We start from the raw sequence: 27559 nt of genomic DNA, 5'->3' as shown, positions 1-27559 counted from the left end.
AAATGATGTGCTGCTGCTTCTATCACTAACAACAACAAAAATAATTTCACACCTCTTGAGACCTTTCACACAATTCTGTGTAAACACAATCTTCAGTGTAACCACCTGCAAAGACAAATAGACTGCTAATAAACAAAGGTACAACTGATACAAATTCATGTAAAACAACGAAGCTTCAATTTATTCAAAATTAGAATCTGAAGAAACCGGTACTAAGTCATTTATTGTTAAACAGTAGTCCTGGAACTTCAACCATCAACAAACAGACTTGACAATAATCAAATGCACATCTTCAAAACACAAAATGCTAACTCCTCTCTTTTGGTTTTTGAGAACACAAGACAATGATATCAGAAGTGGATTAAAGACGTAGGAAACTGTGCGTTCAATGCAGTGATGAAATTCTCAGGGTTCGTGCACACGCAGCAGCACCTGCAAACGACAGATAAGATCAGTAACACTCCCGCTTTGTTTTGTTTTTTATGGGTTATCACAGATAGACATCTTCGGCTAAACAAACGCACTCATCATTACTGTACTTGTTTTTTTTATCACATCTTGTTTTTCATATTCAGGAGCAGGACTTCCCCTTGATGGTTTAAATATCATCATGTCATTACTGTCACATTCATGCAAGAATATAACACCACATATGAACTTTATCTTCTTTTCTCACGCATGCTAGTTATACAGCTTAAATTAAGCATCACGTTAGAACATGAAAGATGTTTATTATTCATGTTGTCTTTCATTTTTATTTAACTCTCGACCTGTTCAGGGTTTTTCCCTGCCTTCTGCTCATGCCAAGAATACAGATTCGCTGCTCCTTCCAACCCTCAAAGGTTATTGGAAATCATAAAAATGAATAAGAATAGTTTTAAGAAGAACTCATATGTGGGTGTACGGTATGTGTGTATACTGTATGTGCACACAAAGTTTAGGGACGCTGGTTGTTCCTTGTACGTTTAATGGCAAAATAACAGAGGACAAAATAAAATATTTACAACACTTAGTAACATGTAAACACAATCTTCTGTACAAAGAAATATACATGCAAAAGTAAAAATAAGTCATAATAAGACATTCAAAATGACATTGCTGCAGTCTTGTTCTATGTGTATTTAAAATATGACAGTTATGAGGTTTACATCCTGGGTGTGGGCAAACTACCCGACCCTCTCTGTACATCTTTACATCATGTATAGGCTGAGTTTCCCAAAGGCTTTTTATTACTTAAATCATATTCTTCTATGAATAGGCTTCAAGAGAATTTCATAAACTGATTAACAACATGATTTTGGGAAACCCAGATCCCCACCAATAAATAAAAATGACACAAAATGAGAGACTGTACAGACCAACAAGAGTCATTGAACTCAGCATGTTATTGACTTCTTTAACTTTAAATCAGATTATCTGTCAGTAACTCTTAAAACCTTCAAATAAAATAAGAAGCAATGAACCCATCTCTCCAAGTTGACTCACTCGACTGGCACTAATAATAATAAAAAAAAAAAGTTTTCAACAACTTCTTCACCTAAAGACATCAACTCATTCAAATGAAAACAACTGGAAGAGATCTCTTTCATGGCAGATACCTCATGCTGATATTTATCAAAGGGTTATATTTAAACTGTTAGTGGTATAAGATTTGGTGTCAGTCTCCCTAAAAGATATAATGCATTCTCCAATCATTTAAAGTCCATAAAGAATGGTCCACATTGAGACAGTTTTCAAGACCTATTGCTTGGTAAAATGTCGACCAATCCTGTCTTATGATCTCAAACTGAGACACTAAAAAAAAAAACAAAAAAAACAACCTAGAGACATACACCAGTATCTATCTACAAAAAACAAAGAAACTCACACAGCAAACCACTTTGTGCACAGCTTGAAAAAAGACAAGTGAAATATTAGTTGTTTTTTTTCAGCAATAAACCACTAAACAAGTTCTTATTACAATAAGAATAAATAAAGCCAGACTGAACCTTTGTAAACACTCATAGGTCTGGGTTCAGTTTCGTCTGTTATAACTTAACATGAGAAATCATAAAAAAAAACACATTTTAGCAGGAAAAGAAAGCATAGTCAACTTTGGTATTGTTACAGAAAATAAAAACAGAACAATGACAAATGAAAGCATAAGTGCCTATATTTTATAGATACACATTTTTATACATTATTTCTGAAAGCCCTCCTCTTGTCTGGGGGTTTTGCAGATATTAATACTGAACTTAATACATAAGAGTTAACACAATACAGACATCTATCGCAGTACCAGGTACGTACATGCCTTTTTAAGAATACGGCTACAACACAAGTCTTCATAAATAGTTGCATAAATGTTAAAGCTGCAACATTGCACATGGGAATTGATGCAAAATACGAGTGCATTTTTAGTAGCGGCTTGTTCATAGTGAAATCCAGCTGCTGAGAGTCTGCAGGGAGTGGCTGCAGGGACTCACTAACACTCGGCAAATTAAATAGCTTTTGTTCATTTGAGACACGTTTTTCAAAGTGAGAACGAAAGGCAGGAATACGTTATTTACAAATAAGGCGGATGCAGTTAGAAATCTGAGAAGCTTCGACGAATACTTGAATGTTTGTTCAAGTTAATTTAGTTTCTCTTAGTGTCACAAACTGAAATGATTTCTCCTTTCAAACTGAATGGGGGCATAAAGAAAAGCAAACTATTGCACTGAATGTAACTACAATGTGTTTCTGGAAAACATGGTTTTGGTCTTCTCGAATAAGTGGACCCTGCTGATGGGTGCCACATTGTTCACACATCTAGTTCTCTTGTTTTCTTTCTACTTACGAACTCACCTTTGTTTTCCTAAAGGTATGAATAAAGACAGTTCTCTGTTTCCTCACTGTACATGGTTTCATTTACAAAAAGTAATCTCTCGTTACAAAAAAAACCCAAACATTTTCTTGTGTTCAACCTAAAGCAGCCTGAATTACTCTTAATATACAGTATTCTATTTTCTCTGTTTAACACTGTCCGAAACGCAAGACTTGCTCACGCTGGCTTGTTGAGAAAGCTTGGTTTTCTCCCTGCTAAGTCAAAGTTTGAAATCTCAAACAGATTCCAACAGTTCATTTGTTGTGCAGGCATAACGACAATATGCCAGGGTTAAGGGGAGGTGGGGATGAGTCTAGGGGTTTATCAGCAGAGATCGGTCAGTCAGCAGCAGCAGGACTTTTGTGGCTTAGTGAGGGAAAAGGCGATCATTGAGGAAATGTTGCTGGTGGTTCTTTCAGTAGAGTCTGAATACAGCTCAACCAAGTTAACGTAACTCATCCTCTTTCGTTTGATAGACAGGAAGGATTCCTTCAAAACCACAACAATGCAGGAGCCGGTGTCTACAGTACATGTTGTTGCTGTCACATCTACCCAGTGACCTGTTAGATGTGGTTGAGCAGGCGGCTGTGAAGGAAGGCCTTGATGGCGCCAATGGGCCGAACATCGTTCTGGTGTTTTCGTCTTTCAATGAAAGAAATGAGTCTGGAGGTGTCCAGGTGTGAGGCGTGATGGTTCTGAGATGGTGGCTGCGTATGATTCATGGTGGCATGTCCAGTGTCTCGGTTTATCACACCTCGAGGCTGGAGCCAGGGCTCCTGCAGGCAGGATGCTGCAGAAGGCCGTTGCTCTGGCTCGCCCTGGAGCAGCAGGCGGACAAAGTCCCTGGCAGCTGTGCTCACACCTTGGAAGTAGTCTTCTGGGAAGCTGAAGTCCAGGCGACAGATGTTCAGACATGTCTCCTCCAAACTCTCATCCAGGAAGGGAGAGGCGCCACTTAGTATAACATAAGTCACCACACCTGTAAATCATTTAGTCAATACACCAGTCAATTAATGGATGAATAGGTCAGTTAATTAGCTAGCAAAATACAAATCAAAATACCTTTCTTATGATGTTATATGTAAGTTACAAACTACTTATGCTTGGTTACAGACCTAAGCTCCAGAGGTCAGACATCAGTGAGGCAGGCTGACCCAGGACCAGCTCAGGAGCAGAGAACTCTGGGCTTCCCAGGAGAGGATAAATGTAGGAAGAGGGAGGGTTCAGCTGAATGGCATCACCAAAGTCTGTCAGCTTGATCACTGGCTGGGAAGACGCATGTTCCACCACAATATTCTCAGGCTACAAGAGGAGGAGAAACATTAGACCCAGAGGAGCATCTTTCACAGAGCAAAACTCACATTCACCTGTTTTAAGTGGTTTCCTGTGTCTGATACTGAAATAAATCATGCATGGGCACTTATTCACTCATGTGGAAACCAGCAAGCTGGTGAGGAAACCAGCAAGCTAAGCTTGCTTTCTCGCTGGGGAGAAAACATCTGGAAACCGTCATGTGATACAGTTTCTGTATCAAAGATGTTCCTTTACAGTGATTTGTATAATCTCGTAGAAACTAGGGTGGTGTCTGTTTTGTTTGACTGACAGACCAAAATCAAAAGATCTTAATTTTGCATTAAAAGAAAGCAAAGAAAACCTCAATATATTCACATGTAACCCATTTAATCCCACCTGCTGATGGAACTGGAGAATTGTGAACCATTTTTTCTAAAAAAATTAATAATGAAATAAATTGCTGAAATTGTTGATTATCAAAATAGTTGCTAATCAATTTTCTGTTGCTTGAATATATTAATCTGCTAGTTCTTTAGCTCTGCAATGATGTAAGAATATGCATTTACTTTGAGATCAAGGTGTGCTATCCTCCAGCTGTGCAGATAGTGGAGAGCTTCAAGAATATCTCTGAGGTACAAAGCCACCTTCTCCTCTGTCAGGTTGCCCCAGCTCACTATGTAGTCCAGGAAACGTCCCTGGTCTGCCCTGAAAACGGAAACGCACAATTTTATTTTATTTTATTTTATTTTATTTTGATAAAGAGAGAAAACTTTTAGATTTTTAAAACAATGCAAAGTCACAAAATGGAAACACTGCTGTACTTACATCTCTAGTACGAGTACGTAGCTGTTGGCTGTCTCATAAGTGTCGAGCAGCTTAACCAGGTTGGGATGGTCCAGAGACTGTAGGAGTCTGATCTCCTGCAGCACCTGTTCCCGACGTAGCAGCTTCTTGTTGACGTGTTTTGCTGCAACCGTCCTTTTACTCCCTCTCTGGTCACACCGCTTGGTCACCGAGAACCGGCCCCTGTGTAGCAGAAACAAAGGTTAGATTAACCTATAGAGAGTGTTAAATGACATAAGGTTGAACACTGACTCAGGTAAAGTATCAGTTCTGGTCCTGCTGGATCTCAGTGCTGCGTTTGACACTGTGGATCACAGCACACTGCTGAACAGATTGGAAACATGGGCAGGACTCCGGGGAACAGTCATAGAATGGTTCAGGTCCTACTTGGAGGAGCGGAGTTATTTTGTGACCATTGTAAGTAATCAATCGGATCAAGTGGCTATGACATGTGGGGTTCCTCAGGGGTCAGTTCTTGGACCCCTTTTGTTCAGCCTATTCTGAATTCAAATTCTGCAGAATTCTAATGTCAACTATCATAGTTATGCAGATGTCACACAGATATATCTTTCGCTGTCCCCAGATGACTGCAGTCTTATAGAGTCATTGTGTAACTGTCTAGAGCAAGTCAAAAATTGGATGAACCAAAATTTTCTTAAATTAAATCAAGAAAAAACAGGTAATTGTTTTTGGCAATAAAGAGAAGAGGGTTGCTGTCAGTAAACACCTTGAGTTACTGTCTCTAGAAACTAAAGACCGAGTCCGAAACCTTGGCGTGTTGATAGACTTAGATCTGACCAGTCACATAAAATCAGTCACCAAAACAGCCTTCTACCAACTTAAGAACATATCCAGAGTTAGGGGCTTTATGTCCCAAACAGATCAGGAGAAACTGATCCATGCTTTCATCTGCAGTAAACTTGACTACTGTAATGGTCTTTTGACTGGACTTCCCCAAAAAAGTATCAAACAGCTGTAGCTCATTTAGAACGCAGCAGCTCGAGTTTTGACCAGAACAAAGAGATCAGAACACATCACCCCAGTTCTTAAGTCTTAACACTGGCTCCCAGTTAGCCACAGAATAGATTTTAAAGTTCTGCTACTAGTTTACAAATCACTGAATGGTTTAGGCCCACAATACATAAACGAAATGTTAGTAGAGTATAGACCCAGTAGGGCTCTGAGATCTACTGACTTAGATCAGATAGTGGAACACAGAGTTCAAACCAGACACGGTAAAGCAGTATTTAGCAGTTATGCTGCTCACAACTGAAACAAACTACCAGCAGGACTGAAATCAGCCCCAACTCTGAGCACTTTTAAATCCAGGTTAAAAACATTTCTCTTTTCACGTGCTTATGGCTGAGCTCTTTTAAAGAATTTTTAAAGAATTTTTAATCATAATCCAGTGATTCGTCTAATGTTTTAAATTGTTTTCAAATTTGCTGTTTTAATGATTTTAAATGACATTCTGATGTTTTTACTTAAATTTTCTTCTCCTTTTTATTTTTTATTTCTATTGCTATTGCTTGTCTTAATGTCCAGTGTTTTTCCTTGCCTCTGTAAAGCAATATGAATTGCCTTATGTACGAATTGTGCTATACAAATAAACTTGCCTTGCCTATAAACACAAATTTAATATCGTGTGGCACAATTGCATGTTGAGGATTGTTTAAACATTTCCACATCCTTCAGTGGATGCTTCACTTGCTTCAAATAGTGACAACCATTCTTTAATCTTCTCCCTCACATCTCCTCAGTTTGTATTTCCCTGGATGAGATTTAACAGGTAAAATCAGTTGGGGATTATACATGCTTTACTCACTGTCCTATCCTTCAAATCCTGTGGGATTTATTGTGTACTTTAGATTTTGGGCAAACACAATGGAATTATCTACAAAACATTCTCAAGATCAACACTCTCACTACCTCAGGGAAAGACGAGGATTTCAAACCACTTCACCTCAGTGTGCAGTTTTTGCTGAGTATTGTTCTTTAAATTTTTAAACCTCAACGATTCTTGAGGTTTAAATAAAGGTTTGAATGAATGAATGAAAGAACACGCACTTCACAAGAAAGCAGCTTTTGTAGTCGATTAACAGGAAATTTCAACTCCATCTCATCTGAATACGACTTACCACTTCTAACTCCTACTATTACTGTCACTGGTGCTACTCTACGTAATATTGAGACTTTATTAGCTTTGATGTGGTCGAAGAACATCATGAGGAAGTCAAACAGTAGAGGTTCTGTGGGAGTGGGAGAATCTAACGTCTTTTTTTTGGTACATTCTTACCGTCCTAGTTCAGTGATTTCTGTGTAGTGGGACTCGAAGCTGGTTTTCCAGAGGACTTCACTGCCATCATCGGGCCTTCCTGAAAATACATACCGCATTATTGATTCAGTAGACTAACTAGTAACTTAAGTTTAAGTGTGACTTTTTCTTTTTTGTTTCTTCGCTTGATTGAAATAACTGTAATTACTGTAAACAGCTTTACAGAACAGATCCATGTGGCTCACTGGCAAATAAATACTTAAAGGGTTCACCCTGTAACATTACAAGACTCTCACCTGAGACTCTGAGGCTGGCGGAGGAGGTGACAGACCCTGCTACATTTGTGGCGACACAGGTGTACACACCACTGTCCTCCACAGACACTCCCAGGACACGTAGAACTGCCTCTTCTGTCTCACTGTAACAAAAGAGAAGGAAGAAGAGATAAAGCATTAAACCTAAAGTTTTCTCCATTTGATTATACCTGATTCCAAATGTACAGCAGCATTTTATATTTGTATTAAGGCTTTATATCCCGTGAACCTCATGCTTTCCATCACAAAGACTGCTACTTGGTCTATTAAGTCAAGATACACGCTGTCACCTGTAAGTGATGCTGTAGTGCCCGTTGTTGCTGAGAGTGCTGTTGTCGGGTCCCCTCCAGGAGACGGTGGCCCGGGGTCGACCGCACACTTTACACCTCAGGGTCACGCTGTCACCGCTCTCACATGCTACATCGCTGACAGGTATGAGGAACTCTGGAGGAGCTGGAGATGATGAGAGAAAGTGATGCTGAAACAGAATCAGCTTGAAACATTTTTCTATACATGTTTAAAGTTACGAAACATTAAGACGCTGTGACAAAAAATGTAAAAAAAATGTCTAATTCAAACATCGATGTTTAAAGTTTATGGGTTCATTCTTTCTTTATATTCATTTTAGAATTTTCACACACAAACACTCAGCAACAATATGCACATACCATCATGGATGAAGTTGGGATTTAGAAGCTGTAAAAACAATGTAAGGATAAATTTAGATTTCTTGCATAAATTACAAAGGACAGAGAGCTTTTTACACACTTTTTATATTAATAAAATTTGTCTTCACACTCTCTACCTTGACAGAAACTTTGTTGGCCAGGCCATCCTGAGACTTTCGGTAGCCATTCTCCATCTTTCTGCCCTCTTTGTCTCTTTTCTCAGACTTTCGACGGATACGGAGAGCTGTGTGCCATGATAATGATTTTCTAAAGAAAACAAGACCAGAAGTGATTATTCTGTTAAATGATGAATTCTGACATTTACATGTGCTTGGTTTTGTCTCAGGTACAGGGGGAAGATCTCTTATTCTTACTTGATGGTTCCTTCAGGGTGTTCGGGTGTGATGGAGGATGAGGTGTGTCCTAATACAAAGCCAGGGATCCAGCCCTCAGCGGCAGGGCAGTGCTCATTGGCTGCCCGGTACACCAGAAACATGTTTTGCTGGTTGCTGGCCAGCATTTGGACCACCTCACCCTGCACCACACTGATCTCATCCTCCTTCACTGCCACATAGTCCTGGGTCACCAACATGGTGGACATACTGCTGCTGCTACTGCTTTCACTCTGTTTAAAAAAAATATTCCACAACTTTACACATAACAGACTGCACAAGCACACAAATGCATTCTCATATATTGAAATACACACATGCACAATCATTACTACAAAGGGTGTCGACAGAAGTGTAAGTCAGTAGCTTCACACCAATCAAATGTGTGGTTTGATTGACAGTAGAACACACATAGCCTTGCTAATGTGCTTGATTCATGCAGCAAAGGAAACGTTGCACAAGTCTTTTAATCTTGCAGAGATATGATTACAGCAATTGTTTATGTCTATGTTGGGTGATGAGTGACAAGTTATTATAAGAAAAGAGAAGTTACGATCTAAAGTTGTAAAGCAGAAGTTTATGGTCCTCATGTCAGAGATGTTGCAATAAGGAACTTTGTGTCTCCAAGGACAGGGCAATGTTAAAGTAAAGAAACAATTTCCAAGAAGAAGAAACTATCAGTTTGAAGAGACACAGAGCGGGTTGAAGTGAAGCAAACAGCAGATGGTGTAGTCTCAAGGCTAACCATTGCAAATGGTGTACAGGATAAACGGAAAGGGTATATAATATGTGAAAGAGCTCCTCATCCGTGACAAAGATTTGACCAGAGATCACTTATTATCACATGAGAAGATTCCCCTGGAAGCTATGAGTGAAAGAGGTCAAAGAGAAAAGGTGCTTTTAAAATAATTTGCTAACTGTTAATGTCTATTTGCTGCAGTTGAGAAGCAAACACATACTGAAGCTCAGGGAAAGTGTCTAAGAAAGCAGATAGTTGCTCTATGAGTCAGATCCACACTGTTAGTACATTCTGAGAGAGCCACAAGATTCTCTCTCACACACACTGTCGGTGAAGTTAGTGCACTCAGATAGCCGTTAATCTCCAGTGTAGTAGTCGTTGCCATGTACAAGCCATTCTCAGAGCCAGCGGCAGGGTGGCTGACTGACAGCCAGTCAGTGAGGGTAGGGTTAGTGACTAGTGATTAGCCAGAAGCCTCACTGAGACCTGGGCCTCGACTTAGCATCTTACCCCATTGCTCTGGGTGGAGTGTATGGACTGCTCGCTGGTGGAGGAGCAGGTGCTCATGCGGTCTATGTCCTTACTGTGGGTGGAGTGGCGGTGATGAGAGGGTGTTCCGTGGCTTCCTCTGCCCAAAGAGTCCCCGCCACCACCACTGTCACTGGGATAGGAGAAGGACCCAGGACGACTGGCGGGAGAGGGAGGCATAGCAGGGACCATAGCCCAGAAAGAGTTGCCTTTGTGAGCTGGGCTGGAGGGGATAAATGCTTCCTTTCCTCCTACTCCTCCTCCACCTCCAGGGGACTGAGGTGAAATCAGAGGAGAAACTGTCCCAACTCGAGAATTTTTTAGGGGCAAATTCAGAGGAGCCACCGCCATCTGTGGTATACCAGTTGTTTGGTGTTTCTGGGTTTCTTCATAGCCCACCAGACCCGGTCTGGCACTGCCCTCCATGCTGTCTGATGGCCTGTTACTGTTATTACTGTTATTTCCATGAGGACTATCCAGCCTCCTCATTTTAGGGACCTCTGATGCTAACAGCTCTCCATTTGTGGTGCTGTCTGAGTATGGGTTAGAGGGGAGGGACTGAGGGTGGCAGGGTGACCACATACCTGCTGATCTGTCGGGCCCCTCAGGGCCCGGGGGGTGGTGGTGGTGGACGGGCTGGGGGAGGCGTGAGGATGGCTGGGGAATGCGGGAGGGTCGGGAGCGAGGGCCGCACAAAGAGGAAGAGCTGCTCCCTGATCCTCCGGAGCCACCGCCACCGCCACCTCCCCCTCCCATGTTGGAGGTACTGTTAGAGCTGCTGCCTCCTGGCAGGCCTCCAGTACTACTGCTGCTACTGCTGGGTGGACCGCCTGGCCCGCCACCACCCACGTGGTTCCTCTGGTACTCTATGGGGGATGTCAGAGCTGTGGGAGAGGAGGATGTCACAAAATGAAATTTGTGCAAAAACCTAATGAAAATAGATTATTTAGTTACAAGAATATAGGTTCTAGGATAATCTAGCTAAGATAATGCTACTTGTGCACATTTCCACTAAATGACTTCAGATCATTTTGGTGTGAAACTTGCAATGCTCTTACCATTGAGGAAATTGCGCTGGTTCTCCAGTATCTGGCTGACCTGGTGGACCCAGACCTGACTGACTCCAGGGCTTGTGGAATGGATGGTGTACCTCTCCATGTTACCACTAGATGATCTGGACGTGAGTGTAAACTTGCAGGGGTCGTCCGCATTTTCTTCTAATCCCAGCCAGCTCACCTAAAGTGATAAGACAGGAAAGGAGGAAGAAAGTACGAATTTAATATGGCAAAGGGGAAACTCTTTTGTTTATTTGTAAAATAAGTTTGACATTGGATAAGATATATATATGTATTTCTTAGTGCTGTCAAAATTAACGCGTTAAAAAACGTATCGCAGCAACGGACCAACCTGCTCAGTGCGGCGTCATTATGTTTATGATCTATCCTAACTAAAGGAGAGTCTATGGCGGAAAGATGGATAAGGACGGACTTTTAGGGGGAACATTTCATTTTAAAAAGTTGCCCGACGGCTCGTTGGACAAAAACAAGGCAATTTGCACAGTTTGCAAATCCGAATTTAAATTCCACAGAAGTAACACGACTTTAACATATCACCTCAAAGCAAAACACCCTGCTGAAATTACCTCCACAGGACCTCGCCAGTCTACACTACAGGAGTGTGGCACTCGTCAGTATATTTTCTCATTCTGGCTTTTTTCTATTTGCACTGTGCATATGTGCACCTTAAGCCAATAAAATGAATTAATTTAAATATACTTTCTCTGTGTTTATTCTACATTAATTTGATCATTTTACATAAATACATATTCATTATAAGCTTCAGTCTCAGAAAAATGAAATTAATTTATGGATACATTTATTGATAAATTCATTTTTGCTGATTTTGATTAATTAGTTAATTTTTTTTAATCAATTGACAGCCCTAGTATTTCTATGACCCTTTTAATGCATTTTTTTTCTTTCTGTTTTTTGGTTGTTGCCCTTGTTTCTCTGCATTTCCTTAAAAACATGCATAAATAAATAAATGAATAAAAGTAGCTTGACATTGGCTTCTTGACTGAGAAGCTACATGGACATATACTCTGTAGATTGTGTAATTAAATTGTTTTTTTTTAATTGTTTACAATTAAAGATTAAAGATTAAAGCTTACATTTTGCTCTGACCGCAGTATGTCTACAGTTTTACTGAGCTGCACTAACCTTTATGCTGTTCTTAAAGAGGTAGCCAGGAGTGGAGAAGCCCTTCTTTTTGTCAAGGGGCTCGCTGAAGATGACGATCTGCTCAAACAAGAAGACTCTCCTCTCTTTCATCCTGGACAGAAGTCCTCCATCTTGATCTGACACCATGAAAGTGTCTTGGAGGAGCAATCTGCCCTGTGCTACAATTTTACCCTGAAGAAACAGACAGAGCAGAGGGAATGAAAATCAGAAAAAGGACCAGGACAGTGGAGGACAGCATGGTCTTCTATGAATAAACCAAAAAACAAAAACTATGTCTAATTTCACACAAACTATCTACGTAATACATATCTCCAAAAATAAGAGCACACTGACACCTAGTGGCAGATGACTGAAATTAGAAATTGATTTCTGCAGGGTATAAACTATTTACATTCCAATCTTATTTAAAATAGCACAGCTATCCAAGCACACACAATGTCTGAGAAGATAAAAGGGAGTCTTACTTCAAAACCCTGAAGGCGCCCAACATTCATCATGTCATTGCAGCGCTTGGGGACGACACACATCACCTCAACAGCTTTCTATAGAACAACATGAGAGGAATGTGCATGTGAGCCAAATAAAAAACAATTGATACATGCAAGTTTTGTCATGTGTAGCTCAGGTAATCACACAGTAGCAAACACAACAGACTATTGAACGTCATCACTTTAAGAAAGGTTGAGCTGAAATCATCACATTACCTCCAGTTCAGTCGTATCCGCTCCAGCCTTCTTGGAAATTTTAAAAAGATCCTGTGAAAGATTTCAAATGTATCATATATGTATGATATGAATAGTACTTTTCCTTAGCTTAAATGCAGCATGCAAAGTAAGACATACTATGGAAGATTTACCTTAAGCAATAACTGGTACTTCATTATACGCTGGACAGGTTTAATGAGCAGGTCAGTGATCTGCAATCTGTGGCCCAATCGCTGCTTTAGGTCCTGATGGATGATAAAAAATGTTATTAACTCATGGAAACTCTAATCACCTGGACAATACAACATTGAGAACAATCTATAAGGTGTAAACTGATTTAACAATCTTACTTCAAAGTAAGTGTCAATGTACTCTGACACAATGTGCTCAGATTTAGGTTTGTTCTGGCAGTACACGATGTACATGTGGAGTCTCCGCTCCTGGAATTTGAACAAAACCAGAAGAAAAGGTGAGAAAAAAATGTAAACCTTCCTCTTTTAAAATTCAGTAAGACGTACTTGATGAACAGTATTCTCACCTGTTTGATGAATAAAGGAGCCAGCCTGTCAGGATCCTCTAAACACTTTTCAAGCTCTCCCAGGAAAAAACTGCGGACCAAATAAGAGATGATTTAACCAGTCAGAGAACATTACAACAACTTTAAAAACTGGGAATTTATAGGGCTTGTTGACTGAAGAAGACTGCAAGCATACTCTTTGTGCCAATCATAGATCTGATGGATGTTTCCAAAGACCATCTTGTCTTTTCCCCTCATGTCATCTGGAACTCCTTCCTCTTTCATCCTGCTCATGTAGCCCTGAGGGGAAAAAAGTCGACTCATTTATAAAACTTACAGCAAACATGGATTAAAAAACAATCTGAGAAAACTGATGTTAAAATATATATCTTTTTCTTTTTCCTTTTTTTTACCTCCACCACTGATCCCAGATCTCTGACGTAGTCCCTCTCAGTCTCCACAAGCTCCAGAAGCACATAACTGAGAGACACAAAACAGAAATTGTCATCATGTAATACAAATGTAATGCACTCAGCTGTGGATGGCCATCAGAAAGGTTCCATATAAGCACACGAATGCAGACAAACATGATTAACTGATTGAACTCGAGCAGCTTTTGTTTATCAAAACACTAACGAGACGAAGGCATGTAACTCACTGTCTCCTCTTGAGGAAGCCAGACTTGCGCTCGTCCACCTCATCGATGGGTGAAGAGGAGGAGAGGAGGGAGTTGTCGGAGGGGTTGAGGGAGGGAGAGCTACTGTCGCCCTGTTCTACTGACAGAGAGCTGGGACGATCCTCCAGTGACTGAGGAAAAAGAAGGACAGAGGAATGAAGAAGTAGAAAGAAAGAACTGTCACAGAAGTGAAAAAAACAGAGAGAGTTTACCGTACGTGATCTTGTCTTTTTGACAGCATGTTTTAGTTATTTAACAAGGATCAAAATAAAACCAGAGGAAATTGTAATATTATTTTAGTATACATCTGTACTCTACTGTATGTTGGCCAGTGGGCATGCATGTGCTGGGCCATTTGAGTGCAATACCCATTTGCTGGAACAGTGGACAGCTGGCACAGTGAGTCACAGTCCTGACAGATGAATAGTAGGCCATGATGCCATTCTCTGTCAACAACACCAAGTGTGTGTGTGTGTGTGTGTGTGTGTGTGTGTGTGTGTACATTTTTGTGTGTGAATTTGCATGAATCAATCAGAATTGTTCTGTGCTCAAATGTGCCACATTTGCATGTACGTGTGAGTTTTTGTTTATCATTTCTATCTCACCATCTTGCTCTTCACCAGCTCTTCGATGGCACTGACCAGTTCAGCAGCACTGGGTGTCTCTGAACTGTTGGGACGAGCAGACAGACGGGATGCAGACTGAAAAAGAGAGAGAGAGAGAATGGAAGAAATAAAGTTAAGGGTAAAGGTGTGAAAAACATAACAAATGTAAAACTTGGCAGTGCTGCATGCGTACTGGAGTCATACATTCTCAGTGGCTACTACCGTGTATGTGATCAAGCTCACCATTGTTGAGTTTGGACCCCGATATTCCACATGTCCAAATATGGACTTGGTGAGTGTGATCTCCCTGATAAAAGGGTTAATTGGGGGCCAAGTTGGAGCCAGTTACAGGCTGGTCTTAGGGAAACAGAGGTTATGAGGTGGGTTTAGGTCAAGGGCAAGCTCTGGGATTGGACTGCTCTTCAAGCATGGGCACTACGATTGGTCAAACAAGTTATATACAGCAAACAGTGTTGCTTAATACTCCATTTGAGAGAAAGTTTGCCTCTGCAACAGAGCCCAGTCTGAGGCACAGTGGCAGGCAAAGTTTTAAAAGGATCCCCTGTTCAAAACCAGACTTAATGGAAATTCACCATTTAGTCCCACAAACACCTCGCCACTGCAGCAACATGTGAATGGAGTATTCACTTCAGCAACAGTAGAACGATTACACTTCAAGGGAATGGCATTTAGTTGGTGAAAGAAAGAGCACAAAAATGCAAGAAAAAAGTGAAATAAAGAAGGATCCAAAGTGAGATGATGAAGTGGTTTTACATGGAGAGATAGGGAAACTGGGAAAGAAGAGAAGCAGAACAGAAATCAACGTAATGCTGAAGGAAGGAACATGCAACCATCAAGAAAATAAGAGAAAAGAAAGGAAAGTTATTAGTGTCAAAGTAAAAGTTTAGTTGTTACTGTAAGCTCTGTGTGAATGCAAAGTGATATTTAACACCTCTATATGAACCAAACACCAAAATCTCGCTGCTTAAATGAATAATAATGCTAAATTATTCTAGAAACTTTTCAATTTTGAAAAGAACAGAGATTTATAAGTTCAAGTTAAAAAGCTTCAGCTGGAATCTTCCCGTGAAGAGCAGTTTATTTTGTGTATCTGCACTGTCTGTGTCATGCTTAACTTATTTTTACATGTGCAATTAATACACACAGTATCTTTGTTTGTGTTCCATGTGTGGCTATTTAAAATAAAACATAACACATAAATCTATTTTGTTGTGGTTAAGCCTAAATACAAGCCTTTATTTGTCTTGGGTGGTACTGTTCATTGTGCTTTCTGTCATACCATACCAGTATCTGTGACCGTCTATAGTTATGTATGTGTCTTATTTAGATCGTCCTGTGTGACCCACCTTGTCATCTTGGGAGTCAGGCTGCAGCAGGCTGTGTTGCTGAATGGCCATTGGGGGAGGTAGGGGGACAGCGTCGGCACCCTCCTCTCCTTCCTCCTCACCACAGCTCTGCATACCTGATGAGGAAGACTTGGACAGGGTACCACTGCTCAGCCCCTCATTACGCATACGCTAGAGAGAGAGCGAGAAGGACAAGAACGAGCTGTCAGCTGGTAGGTCAGAACCAAAACCGTGTCTTTGATTGTTCTGGACAGGGTCAACTGCTTCTTACTTCCTCCAGGGTCTCATCCTGTGGCGTGGCGGCACTGTCATCAGAGTCCTTCTGTGAGCCATGCATTGTGTCCATGTTCTTCCTTGTGCCATCACGGTGCTTCTTGTGCTTGTGGGCGAGCTTCTTTACATGGCCATCTGCTTTGCCGGAACTGAGCCGCCGTACGGGGCTCGTCAGCCACTTCCTTAATGTGTTTCCAGGGCGTTTTGGGCCTGGTGAGCTGTGAGGACCGAGGGTTTGGCTAGAGCCTGGTTGTAGGGCATCATTACTGGATACAGACAAGGTGTCTAAGGGTGAGAGGGAGAAAGGAAAGAGAAGGTTGATAATGATATTAAACCTTGAGGAAAGCATGTCAAAGGATAACATGGTTGCCATGATTAAAAAATGCCTATACATTTATTTGTTTGTTTGTGCAATGTTTGTATGCATTATGAGCAGTAGGCAGGCTGGCTCCTCACTGTGATGGTGGCTCCTTGGGGAATATGTAGGAGGAAAGCTCCTCTTCGACTGGTAATGGAGCAATGAGAAAATAAAACAGGATAAAGGGATGCTTGAGGCTTTGTCTGAATACTTCAAACATATATCCTGTTGGTCAAACCTGTCTGCCCAGTCCCTTCTGTTTTCCTTCATACCTTTAACTTGACAATCTCCTCCATTACTCTGACATCCCCTCATCAGTTGCCTTTATCATTATCAAAAATGCTGCCGCATGCTACAGAATGAAGAAATAAAACTGCCCAAAGAGCTTTGGGGTCAAAGTTGGATTTCTTTGTGTGGTATCTCAATGTGCAACATGACCCCAATTCTGACACCACACAAATCATTCCCTGGACAAGACCTTTCACCTCTTGTAAGACTTCACAGTTCAACAAAAGGTAACAGGATGATTTAAGAGTATTGCTCTCCTACCAGCACAAGAGAGCAAGGGGAAAAATTCCTAGATATGATAAAGAACTTTGTCAGTCAACCAAGAATGAGGAGAAGTTTTGAACAAAGCCTCTGAATACACTCCTAAACTGATGTTTTCTATCACTCTCTCTCTCTTGGTGCAGAAATGAACCAAGCTGCTCGAGTTCATCTCAGAAGATGTTCTCTATGTGCAGATTAGCAAAACTATCTCTATATGGGGGCTGGGGGTGATTCAAGGACGATGCTCTCCTCCCATTGCATAACATCATGTTGCAACTTGTTGAGCTTCAAAGCGAAATGTAGAAATGTCAGAAACAATGAGCTTGTTTAATGTTTTTGAGAAACATATTAACAGTGAATACAAGACTAGATGATATTTAAGGATACTGTGCAGCAGCTAAAGAGTAAAACGTTGTTCAAGTGATTAAAAAGATGCAGCTGCTAAAGATTACACCACGTGACCAAGTTCAATGGCTCTTATGAATGGCAGGTGTGGTAATTCTGCCTTCCCTCCCTGAATGAATGCATCTGCATGTGAACATGCGTGTCAGTCATTTAGCCTCTGGGAGACTTATTTTTACTGTGCTGCCCTGATACGAAGCATGTGTTCGCACATCGCATGCAAGGGGAAAAGAAAGCACTGTTCCCAGAAGCATCTCCCACATCAGGCGCTGCTACAACAAACACATCTTCTCTGAGACCCCCATCACCACCTCACTTTGACAAAGTCCAGGTCATCTAGTATCATAGCTCGGATCTTTTTTTGATTCAGCAGGACCTAAGCTGCTTTATGCAAGATTTTCTTTGCTGTGAGTCAAGCCAATGATAATGTGAATGTGTCAAGGCATTGCATGAGAGAACACATCTTTTTTATCCAGTTTTCATCCTGCAATTCATTTTTTGCCACACAAAAAAATCAGATGGATACCGTTCCATCTCATAGGGAAGGGAGAGCTTGAACTGCTCTGGATATCTATAAATTCCTCCCAAGGGGCATATTTAAAGATAGGTATGGGGGTTGTACATCTTGCTTGGGGGCAAGTTGATGGAAGATAATCCCTTTTGTTGGCACTAATATTTACACACAACCTCACTGTTTAGTACAGAATAAATACATTTTAGGGGAGCTGTGTGATTTACCTGCCTCTGCCATCTCCCCTGCAGTACCAAATGAAAACCAGAGTCACAACTGTTCGTTACGATACTGCCCTGGAATGTTTTAGTCATGGGTAGGAACACGGAGCTTTTAAAGCTGCAATTCTGATGACACAGAATACCTTAGAATTTACTATTGTTGGTCTCTAAGGACTATTAAAACCTTTCTTTATGAGTTCTGTATATTGTTACTTCAGTTACAACACCAGTTATTTAAAACTCTAGTCGTACAAAAAATATGAATATACAGGTGCTGATTATGCATTTGAATAATTCGGGTTTTAAAGTCCTAAATATGTTTGGTAAATTACTATAAGTGGACATTTGAGAATCACAAAAGGCACCTACTCGTTTACATACTGTAATGCAACACTCAGGTGGCAAGTTGTACTTTGAAAGGGAATGAACTAGGGAGCCAGACACAGACAAACCAGAGTCACTCTAGGGTCACAACCTAACATGGAACCATGTTGTTAGCAAGTAAATCAAAGCTTTTACATCAGAGGCTGCAGGGCAAGTTAAGCAGACACATATTTCACTCTGTAAATTCACACCAATTGGTTTTCTGGGTGAGAGATGGTGCCTTTGTTCTCATGGTTGTAATGCTGCGTCAATAAACTGCCAGTATTCAAATATGAATTCCACAAGGTTGGAATGTCATAAATTCTCTCTAGCAGAGAATAAATCTCCCTGGTGAAATATAAAATGTGAATAAATGGATGTAAAACTTAAATATAAATTCAGTAATAACTGGGAGATGGATAATGTAGCACTTTTGCCCCCCCTGAAATCCTGTCCTTTGACTAGAAGATTCACACTTTGACAGTTAGCTAAGCATCCAGTCTATCTACATGCTCCGATTAGACTGAAGAGGACGTGCTAACAGGGGTGTAAATGTTTGAAACATGGGGTCAGAAGCCTTGACACATTCCTCCTCAGTAGAAAATAACCCTTGAGACGCACATACACACAGAGAGGACATGACCCATGACCTTTGCCCTGCACGGCGTCTTTCATTGTAGAGACACCTCAGAAACAGCTGGTCAGGCTTGCGCTCATGGGAAATGGGACACATGTTTGTTTGCAGGGGTGATTCTAGCTGAGAGTTTGTCCTCCGTAAGATACAATTCTTAAGAAGATTTTTAAATCCTGCCACAGCAAAACAAAAAAACTGACAGAATGCCACTAAGTTGCAAGAAACATAATTATAGTCAATAGTAATATGTTTGTTATCCTGACCCAATTAATAAACTGGCACCTGTGAGAAATTTTTCATCAAAGGCGTCTCCCTGGTGGTTAATTCTTCAGTAGACTCAGTAGAGCATCATGCTACTGAGACAGCTGTGATGATTATTGGGGCCACACACTTGTGTATCTTGTACATATACAGTGCAGTACATGCATCTACAGATGCTCAAACCTTATAAAAGATCATTTAACTTCACCTTCTGCTTAAACACACACAAGTCAGCACTGATACTCGGCATACAAGGGAAAATCAGATTTGCATTCAAGCTTCTAATAATAACTTCCACCCAGTTTAACTCTGTGGGCTGATATTCCTGAGAAGAGACCCACAGAGAGTCCACCAGATGCACTCCACTACATTGCTAATTAATCTACAAGCTGCCATAACTCAGGCACTGCTTATTCAGGCTACTGCAAAAGAACATGCTAGATTTACAACTTTGTGTGTGTGCCCATGTCTCAGAATAGGAAGGAGGGGAGGGGCTGCTGTACAACTGGAGTGATCCCGAAAGTCTGTGCAGCTCCACAGAAGCATGCCTGGGATTCCAGAGGTGTCACCATGGGAGCATCTTTCGTGTGGTCTTATCTTCCCCAGTAGAAGAGATACAAACACACAGACGCATACAAACATCAGTCGGTGTGGTTGGAGACAAGCTTTTTAGGGGAGGAGGTGCAGGGTGTGGGAAAGCTCCAGGGGGTTTGGCGAGCCCATCTGTAAATATGTAGACAATGCTGGAGAGGGCGTGCCACCAACAGCCATAGTTAGTGAGGGCGTGTAGTTGGGATTCGAGATATGGGAGTGTTTAGAAACCATCCGTGACACATTCTGGTAAAAATAGTCTGATATCACGCATTTAAAGCTTTATTAGACTGTATAATGCAGACAAGTGTGGAAGCATTCAACAGAAAAAAGACTGGTTATGTGAGAAGCCTCATTTTCCTGTTGTATTCTATTCAACCTCATTATTTTCTTTTCTCTACGGGGTCTACAATGACACCCTCTGCCCATCTGTGCAGCACCTGCCTGGCCCGACACACAGATAAGCTCAAAGATATAATCTTGTCAATGTGATTTTAGTAGATTTAATATCTCATCACATAACAGTGCATTCACCAAATTACTTTCACAGCCATAATGCCACAAACTAATCCACACTTGATTTGTGAAAGCCCTCCGCATTAAAAACCCATCTGAAAGGATCTGATGTAGAATCTACAACAAAGAAAGACTGTGCACAGTAATTGTATTTGTGTAGCCTCACTCTGATTTTATTATTATCTTTTCTTCACATCTTCAACATGACAAGATGAACAATAACATCAAATTGGTAAACTAGAAGAACTCATGTAATTTATCTTTCTTCACTTTCCTGTCTTTTTCCACTGCACTGAATTAAAAAAGCAGAAATTGCAATTATCTCTCTCTACATGACAACCAAACACAGAATTTTAAAGACATGTTTTATCAATCAGAGTTTTTCAGAGGTATATCAAACTCTGGTAGCATGGGCATGGGTTTTATCAATTAAAACCTACCCTGATATAGAAATATGTATGTTTACATAAGCAGAGGAAAGAAAATGACTTGTCTCCTACACATTACATCTTTCCTTGTTCATTACACATAATCGAAACACATACCCAGGTCCAGTAGCCAGAACTTGCAGTTGTCAGAGTTTCTGCCCTGTGCTGAATCCATGGAGAAAAATGGGTTTAGAGACACTAGAGACTCGATTCCACGGGCCATGTCAGCCAAATATCAAGCCTTTGGGATTGTGACTCGAAATATTCCCTCACAGCATCACCGAAGGTATGACAACTGACTCTGAAGGTCTGTGCAAACAGATAGTCTAGTTAAAAGTATTCCGCAGTAACTACGTCGCAGAAATTCCAGCAAGAGAAAGTGTAAAGTCCAGTGTGTGGAAAGAGAAAAAGTCAAATGCAGCATTAAAGAGTAGGATGTTTTCTCTCTGCATCTCCTTCCCTCCCTCTCTCATGAGTGGGCTGCTGTGAGGATATTGGGCAGGCCACTACTGTGCTTCTCCTGTTCCAAGGGGATGTCTGTAAACATGCAGCACATCTACCGTATTACCCTTTGTAGAAGCACCCACTCAGTTTGTGTGGGCGGGTGCATATTTTACAGGCCTTTGGATGCATACAAGTTGTGCAGTATGCTCAGAACAAATATAGACTTGGTTATGAAATCCAAGAGAAGTGAGCAGCAAAATGCTCAGTGAAAAAAAATCTGTCATATTCAGTGGTTAGTTACAAATGTCAGATTGTTTTTCTTCAATTCAGAATCTTCAGCGGAGGTTTTCAAGGATCCGAGTTTTGCAACTACTACTATATATATATTTTCAGCACTCTGTTTTCCTACATAGTCACTTTGTCTGACATTCTGGCCGGATGCACAAAGACCTCCCTGTTTAACTGTGAGTGCGTGTTTGTGTGTCTCAGTGGGCTCTAAACACACTTTTTCCTGTACGAACACGTGTACGTACGCCTGCACTTACTTTCTGCTCCTTATTAGTGCTTTTATAAATACCACTGCTATTAAGTTTGTACCTTTGTATTTATTTCACTCAGAGAGTCAACCTGCCTGTTTTAGTAGATGGGGGAATTCCAGTCAACTGAAAAATGTGTGTGAAGGTAAATGTGCCCTAAATGTGATTAAACAGGAATGTGTAGGTTTGAACAGGTTTCAGGAGCTAATTGAACAAAACAGGACTTGATTAGACATTTAGAACACACACACACACACACGCACACACACACACACACACACACACACAATAGATGTGAACTACTGTTATTTCACAATAAAACATCCTATAATCAGAGCAGAAAACCAGCTGCCAACTATACACTTTGCAAGCCAGTCTTATCCTAGCCCTTGTGTGTGAACCATTCAATTCTATTCTATTCTGTTATTCCAGACAGAGACATTGGCTTCCAACCGTCAATTATTCCTGGTTGTGAGACACCGCAGGAAAGAGGGAGATTTCCCAGAGACCAATCATCCCCTGAACCGCCACACTTCCGCAACTTTGGACAAAGTGGCCTACATGGTTGGTCAGTAAACACAAAAGGCTGACAAAGTAGCAGAGACAGGGTTTTTTTTTGTCATCCTTGTCCTCCTCCTCAGCAACAGCCTTTTTTTTTTCTTTTTTTTTTTACAGCAACCCCTGCAGTGAGAGGCTCCTTTTCAACACTCCCTCTGGCCACCCAAACACACAGATACAAACAGTGAGAAAAGGTTAGGTGCAACCAAGGGACCAAGGAAAGCCAGATAAAAACAAGAGCTTCAGTGAAGCAGCAGTGTAAAAATAAGTAGCAGAGAAATTCTACCCTTCTTTCTGTTTTGTACTAGTGAATCTGGTTCCAAAGCGCACAGTCCAAGAATTCGATAATTTTAAACTCAAATGCAGACTTTTTTCATATTGACTACAAAGAGGCTGCCAGCAAAATATTTGTATGCGATATTACCATAGAAACAAGCAGTACAGCTTTCACCCAACCTTTCAGATTAAAGAGCGAAAGGCACAAGCAGAAACTTCTGTAAAGGAGCGATGACAGCAGCTCATAACTCAAATGTCAAATGAGGGTCAGGTCTGTAAAAGTAAAGCTTGTTATCTATTCTTTGTTTAGTACCGTAATACTGGTCAGATTATGAATTCTAAGTTTTTGTCACATGAAAAATATATAAATATAGTCTGCACTGTATGTAAATACAGGCAGACTGTTACATAGGCAGTACACACTGTAAATATTTGTCAATCTATGTAGAATTTGAGATAAGACACCTTACGTGGCCCAGGTGCAAGCATGAGATAAATGTCCAAGCTCAGATTTCATAGGCTTAGTGAGATGCCAGATAGTGAGACAGCAGATGTCATTGCATCCTACAATGAACTGATGCTTAGTGCAGGAAACAATGGAAGCATCAGTCACCATCACAGTAGCAGATCCGACATGATCCACACCTACTGGATAAAGAAACCGCCACCACAACAAGAATATCTGAGTCAGCTCCCAGGACTAAAATAGCAGTCAGATAACTTGAATTAAATACTGTACATGCTCATGGAGTATTTGATCTCAACCCCAGATTGACTTTTAATGATGAGCATATAAAAGGAAAACAAGAAACAGTTGTCATGCAATTGATATCATCATGAACTAACATTTTCAACAAGGTGGCCAGATTTGTATTTCAAGTTGAATTCCATTATGATAATCTGTTGGCAATTATGATTTAATTTTCTGTTAGGACATGATTCAACAATATTTCTGTTACTGTGTGTGATGTTAGCACATGCACGCACACACAGGCTGTGGAAATAACCCTGGGAACCACATCACTGACTCGTCTTAATAAGATCCTTTGGGCACAACAACAAATGCAGATTCTTCCAGGATTAAACCCTCATGAGGTTGTTAAATATTTTATATTTGTTACAATGGAGGTGCATGCTGCTGTGTGTTAAAAATAAAATAACAAAATAAGGGTTTCTGACAGTAATAAGACCTGTAAATGTTAACGGTGCTGGCAATTCAAAGGTCGACATTATTTTAAGATAATTAAAAGAGAGCTGTGCTTCAAGCGGGCTTTCTACAGTTGCATAGCAACACTTAGAAACGTGCTTTCCCAGGCAGCTGTTCGTTGAGAAATGAAGTCACCAGTGCTATGTTTGCAAACAAAAAATATATCCTATTAGCTTCCCAAATGTTTTGAGGGTCCATATGTGCATGGATGTGACAGTTGTTAGGTGAGATAACAAGATTCTGCAGGTCACTGTTGTTGTTTCCAAACATGAAATACATCCAAATAGCTGTGCTAACGTTATGAAGTGTCCAGATGTGCCTTAATATGAGAAAATAGCTTTCAGTCCACCTGCCAGTATGGATATGAAAATCTTCCTACCTTTGTGGTTAAAGAGCCCCTCCATCTCCATGGAAGACCTGGAGTGAGCGATACAGAGCATGGAGCAGGGTACAATGCCCTCCTGGGCTGGAGAGCGATCTGTGGTCCGCACGAGGCACCAGTCAGGCTTGTCGTGGAGTCGCTCCAGAACTTCCACAGTCTGGCCTCGGCGTACCGTCAGCTCCCCAGTGCTGCCGCCGTTACTGGCCATGAAGTCATGGATCACCACTGTCAACTCACAGCCACCGGACAGCTGAAATAGAGGACAGAAGTGATGTCAGTAAAAATCTCTTGTTGTTTATCTATGAACAAATATTAACAGATAATCTAAATCAGATGATCTACTGTTTAAATGTTTGCACGCAGTCTCCACGGGACACAATGTGAGTTAAACTACACCTAAGAAGTTACTAAACAAAAATGTGAAACTAAATACAGTAAGCATATTAAGCATATGTATAGGAGTAAACTATTGCTTTCTGAGTTTGAATCCTATGCATGTATGTTGTATGATCATTCAGTAAAATCCTTTCTGACATCACTAAATGGAATGAATTGGCTCTCAGAACAAAAAACTAATATTCCCACACAACATCCTTTGTCAACAACACTGTAAAGTAAAGTGTACATGCGCTGACGATCGGTGACTCATGCTAACACAACGTCACTCTGACTCTGATCACCAGAGTGTCTATGAAAAGAAAGGCAACATTAGATAGAGGTGAAACAAGGTGAAATTAGTCATTTTGCTCACTGTTGACAGAAAATGCAGCTATTAATGTTTGGATCTCTAATAAAAGTGTTTTGTGCTCACAGGTGAAAGACATAAAGCAACAGTACACCAGAGGGTGCACAAATTCAGTTACTGTACATATATAAAATACAAAAGCACAATTTATGATTGTGTTGGGCATCATTCAAATTAATTGCCTTTACTGAACACAATAAATGCAAATTAATACCACAAAGGCCCAATAACATGTACCTCATCTCCTCTGTTATACATAGTAATAGACCTAACTAAACTTCATGTTCAAGTTCTTAAGTTCTAACATCAACATATGCTATTAGTCATATAGTTAATAATGGCCACATACCCAGCAGACTAAAATCATTCACACATTTCAGCATTTCAACAGCTGCTTGAATTGAACATGTGTTCCATTCATAGTGTTGAAATTTGTACGTTTCACATGTCCTCTACCACTAGAATAGATGCACTTAATCACGTTTAAAGAAGCACATTATTTGCAACATACCCTTTGGTAGTGTGGTAAAGCCAGAGAGCTGAGGAGCTGAGAAATGGGATGTGAGCTCCTGTCCTCCAACCTCTCCATTGTTTTCCACTCTCTCATTGTGAGAGAAATCCCAAAGAGCGGCAAAACTCAACCAACGTCTAATTTCTACTGAGGTACACTAAAATTGTCCTAAATCACAAAGAGAAGATGCTCACTCGAGATCATCAGTTGTCTGGTAAATAGTAAAATATTATTTTTGATATTTCCCCTAAAAAAATAGCCACAGATAGTTACAATCCTGATCCATTAGAATATCCAAATGCCAGAAAAAAAAAAAAGTTACTGCCGTCAACAGCGCTCCTCTGTGGGTGCTCACAATCACACTATTGAAGGTTAAATGATTCCCTGTTGTGTGTCTCTTCCCTGGAGCGGAGCAATTAATCCATCCTGGTCTTTAAACAAATGTTGCAACACTTTAGCTCACTAGTGTCCATTCATCAACAAATAAAAACACATCTCCAAATTAGAATGAAAAACCCACTGTGGTTTGCCCGAATTTTTCTACGTTTGAAGCAAAGTGTGCGATCGATAGACTCTCCTGTCTGGCATACAGACGAGCATCCTCTTTGAAGAGAGCGTGGGAGGCTGAAGCTGCTGACACACAAGTCAGCCACTAAAGCAGAAACACACACAGGAACATGGGCACACACTAACACAAAAACACCACTGTCACTGTCGCTTGAATGAGAGTTCTCACAGAGGCCTCACAGAGAGACAGAGAGGGGCATTTAAAAAGTGAGACTGGAACGAAAAATGTATACTTGCATGTGTTACTATAATGATTTGAATCTTAAAACATGGAAATTTGTCTAACTGAGGAAATAATTACAAATTAATTCATGTTCACTTCCTCACCTTTACTGTTTGTGTTTGTTACATGAAACAACCACAGAGCTGAGCTTCGTGCTGACAGTTAACTAAACAGCGACAGTAATCACACTAAGCAAATTTTATTTATTGTAACTGAATGAGGCAGAGCTGGGGAATGTCTAATTCAAGTGTGAAAATGATAACCTCATATAAGAGTCCACTGCTACAGTTTATAATTAGTATGATGTAAAGGTATGGAACTATTTTGCAGTTATGTGTGCTGGTGTGTGTGTGCACGTTAGCTTTACAGTTGCTCATACTGAGCGTAGGAGGACAAGCCTTCTGTGCTGCTATTACCAGATATAACCACAACCGACTGTGCCTGTTCCTAGTGAGCTAAGACTCTCTCTCACACACACACACAGCTTTAAAACTCTGTCAGATGGTCTGTTTCTTCCTCGTCACAGAACCAAACACTTTCACAGGAAACAACTTGAGGAGAGTTGCCTGCATCTCACTAGGTTTCAGCTTTCAAACATCATGTCACTGTGTGATGACATGACATGGACCAATGACTGAGAGGCTACATCCTGACTGAATGAACTGCATGGTGTAATGTAATATATTACACCATGCATGCACCATATTTAATATATAAATTACAAAAATAAAACAAAACAGTAATACTAGCACTATTTTACGTATCTCTTATGTACATTATTGGGATAAAGAATGCCGAGATAAATATGTGTGTGAGTGTGTGTGTTCCTACCTTATCACTGTCCAGTGTGTTCTGGGAAGTGCGTGAGGCGATGGAGATGGTATCCGGTTGGCTGCTGGCGTCTCCCTGGCTGTCCAGCTCCTCTCCATCCCTGCAGGCAGACATTATTATAATTACAGTCATTCCATTATTATTAATATTATTAATAATCATTTAT

At 40.7% G+C, this 27559-nt stretch overlaps 1 protein-coding gene across 6 annotated transcripts in view; it reads right to left on the bottom strand.

The window, feature by feature from the left end:
• Positions 1-950: 950 nt before the first annotated feature.
• Positions 951-27559, bottom strand: part of triob (trio Rho guanine nucleotide exchange factor b) — a 103473-nt gene continuing 76864 nt past the window's right edge. For 5 of the 6 annotated variants that reach the window (XM_027287387.1, XM_027287385.1, XM_019271698.2 and 2 more), the window contains 26 exons: positions 27394-27493; positions 24514-24766; positions 16278-16564; positions 16007-16177; positions 14640-14735; positions 14017-14165; positions 13772-13838; positions 13555-13658; positions 13380-13449; positions 13192-13281; positions 12994-13086; positions 12842-12892; positions 12602-12679; positions 12117-12308; positions 10956-11133; positions 9880-10781; positions 8613-8863; positions 8376-8505; positions 8239-8266; positions 7861-8023; positions 7553-7674; positions 7278-7356; positions 4964-5164; positions 4705-4843; positions 3961-4147; positions 951-3824 (listed from right to left, as the gene is read on the bottom strand). In XM_027287387.1, coding sequence (XP_027143188.1) covers positions 3409-3824; positions 3961-4147; positions 4705-4843; positions 4964-5164; positions 7278-7356; positions 7553-7674; positions 7861-8023; positions 8239-8266; positions 8376-8505; positions 8613-8863; positions 9880-10781; positions 10956-11133; positions 12117-12308; positions 12602-12679; positions 12842-12892; positions 12994-13086; positions 13192-13281; positions 13380-13449; positions 13555-13658; positions 13772-13838; positions 14017-14165; positions 14640-14735; positions 16007-16177; positions 16278-16564; positions 24514-24766; positions 27394-27493 — 4597 coding nt within the window. In that variant the 3' untranslated portion in view covers positions 951-3408. Of the gene's footprint in view, positions 3825-3960; positions 4148-4704; positions 4844-4963; positions 5165-7277; positions 7357-7552; positions 7675-7860; positions 8024-8238; positions 8267-8375; positions 8506-8612; positions 8864-9879; positions 10782-10955; positions 11134-12116; positions 12309-12601; positions 12680-12841; positions 12893-12993; positions 13087-13191; positions 13282-13379; positions 13450-13554; positions 13659-13771; positions 13839-14016; positions 14166-14639; positions 14736-16006; positions 16178-16277; positions 16565-24513; positions 24767-27393; positions 27494-27559 lie in introns of those variants that run through there. The other variant, XM_019271700.2, reaches the window with a different exon arrangement.

This window comes from Larimichthys crocea, chromosome XIII (assembly GCF_000972845.2).
Source record: "Larimichthys crocea isolate SSNF chromosome XIII, L_crocea_2.0, whole genome shotgun sequence".
NCBI lineage: Eukaryota > Metazoa > Chordata > Actinopteri > Sciaenidae > Larimichthys > Larimichthys crocea.
Note: the sequence above shows the minus strand (reverse complement) of the source record. Positions and strands in the feature narration are given on the sequence as shown.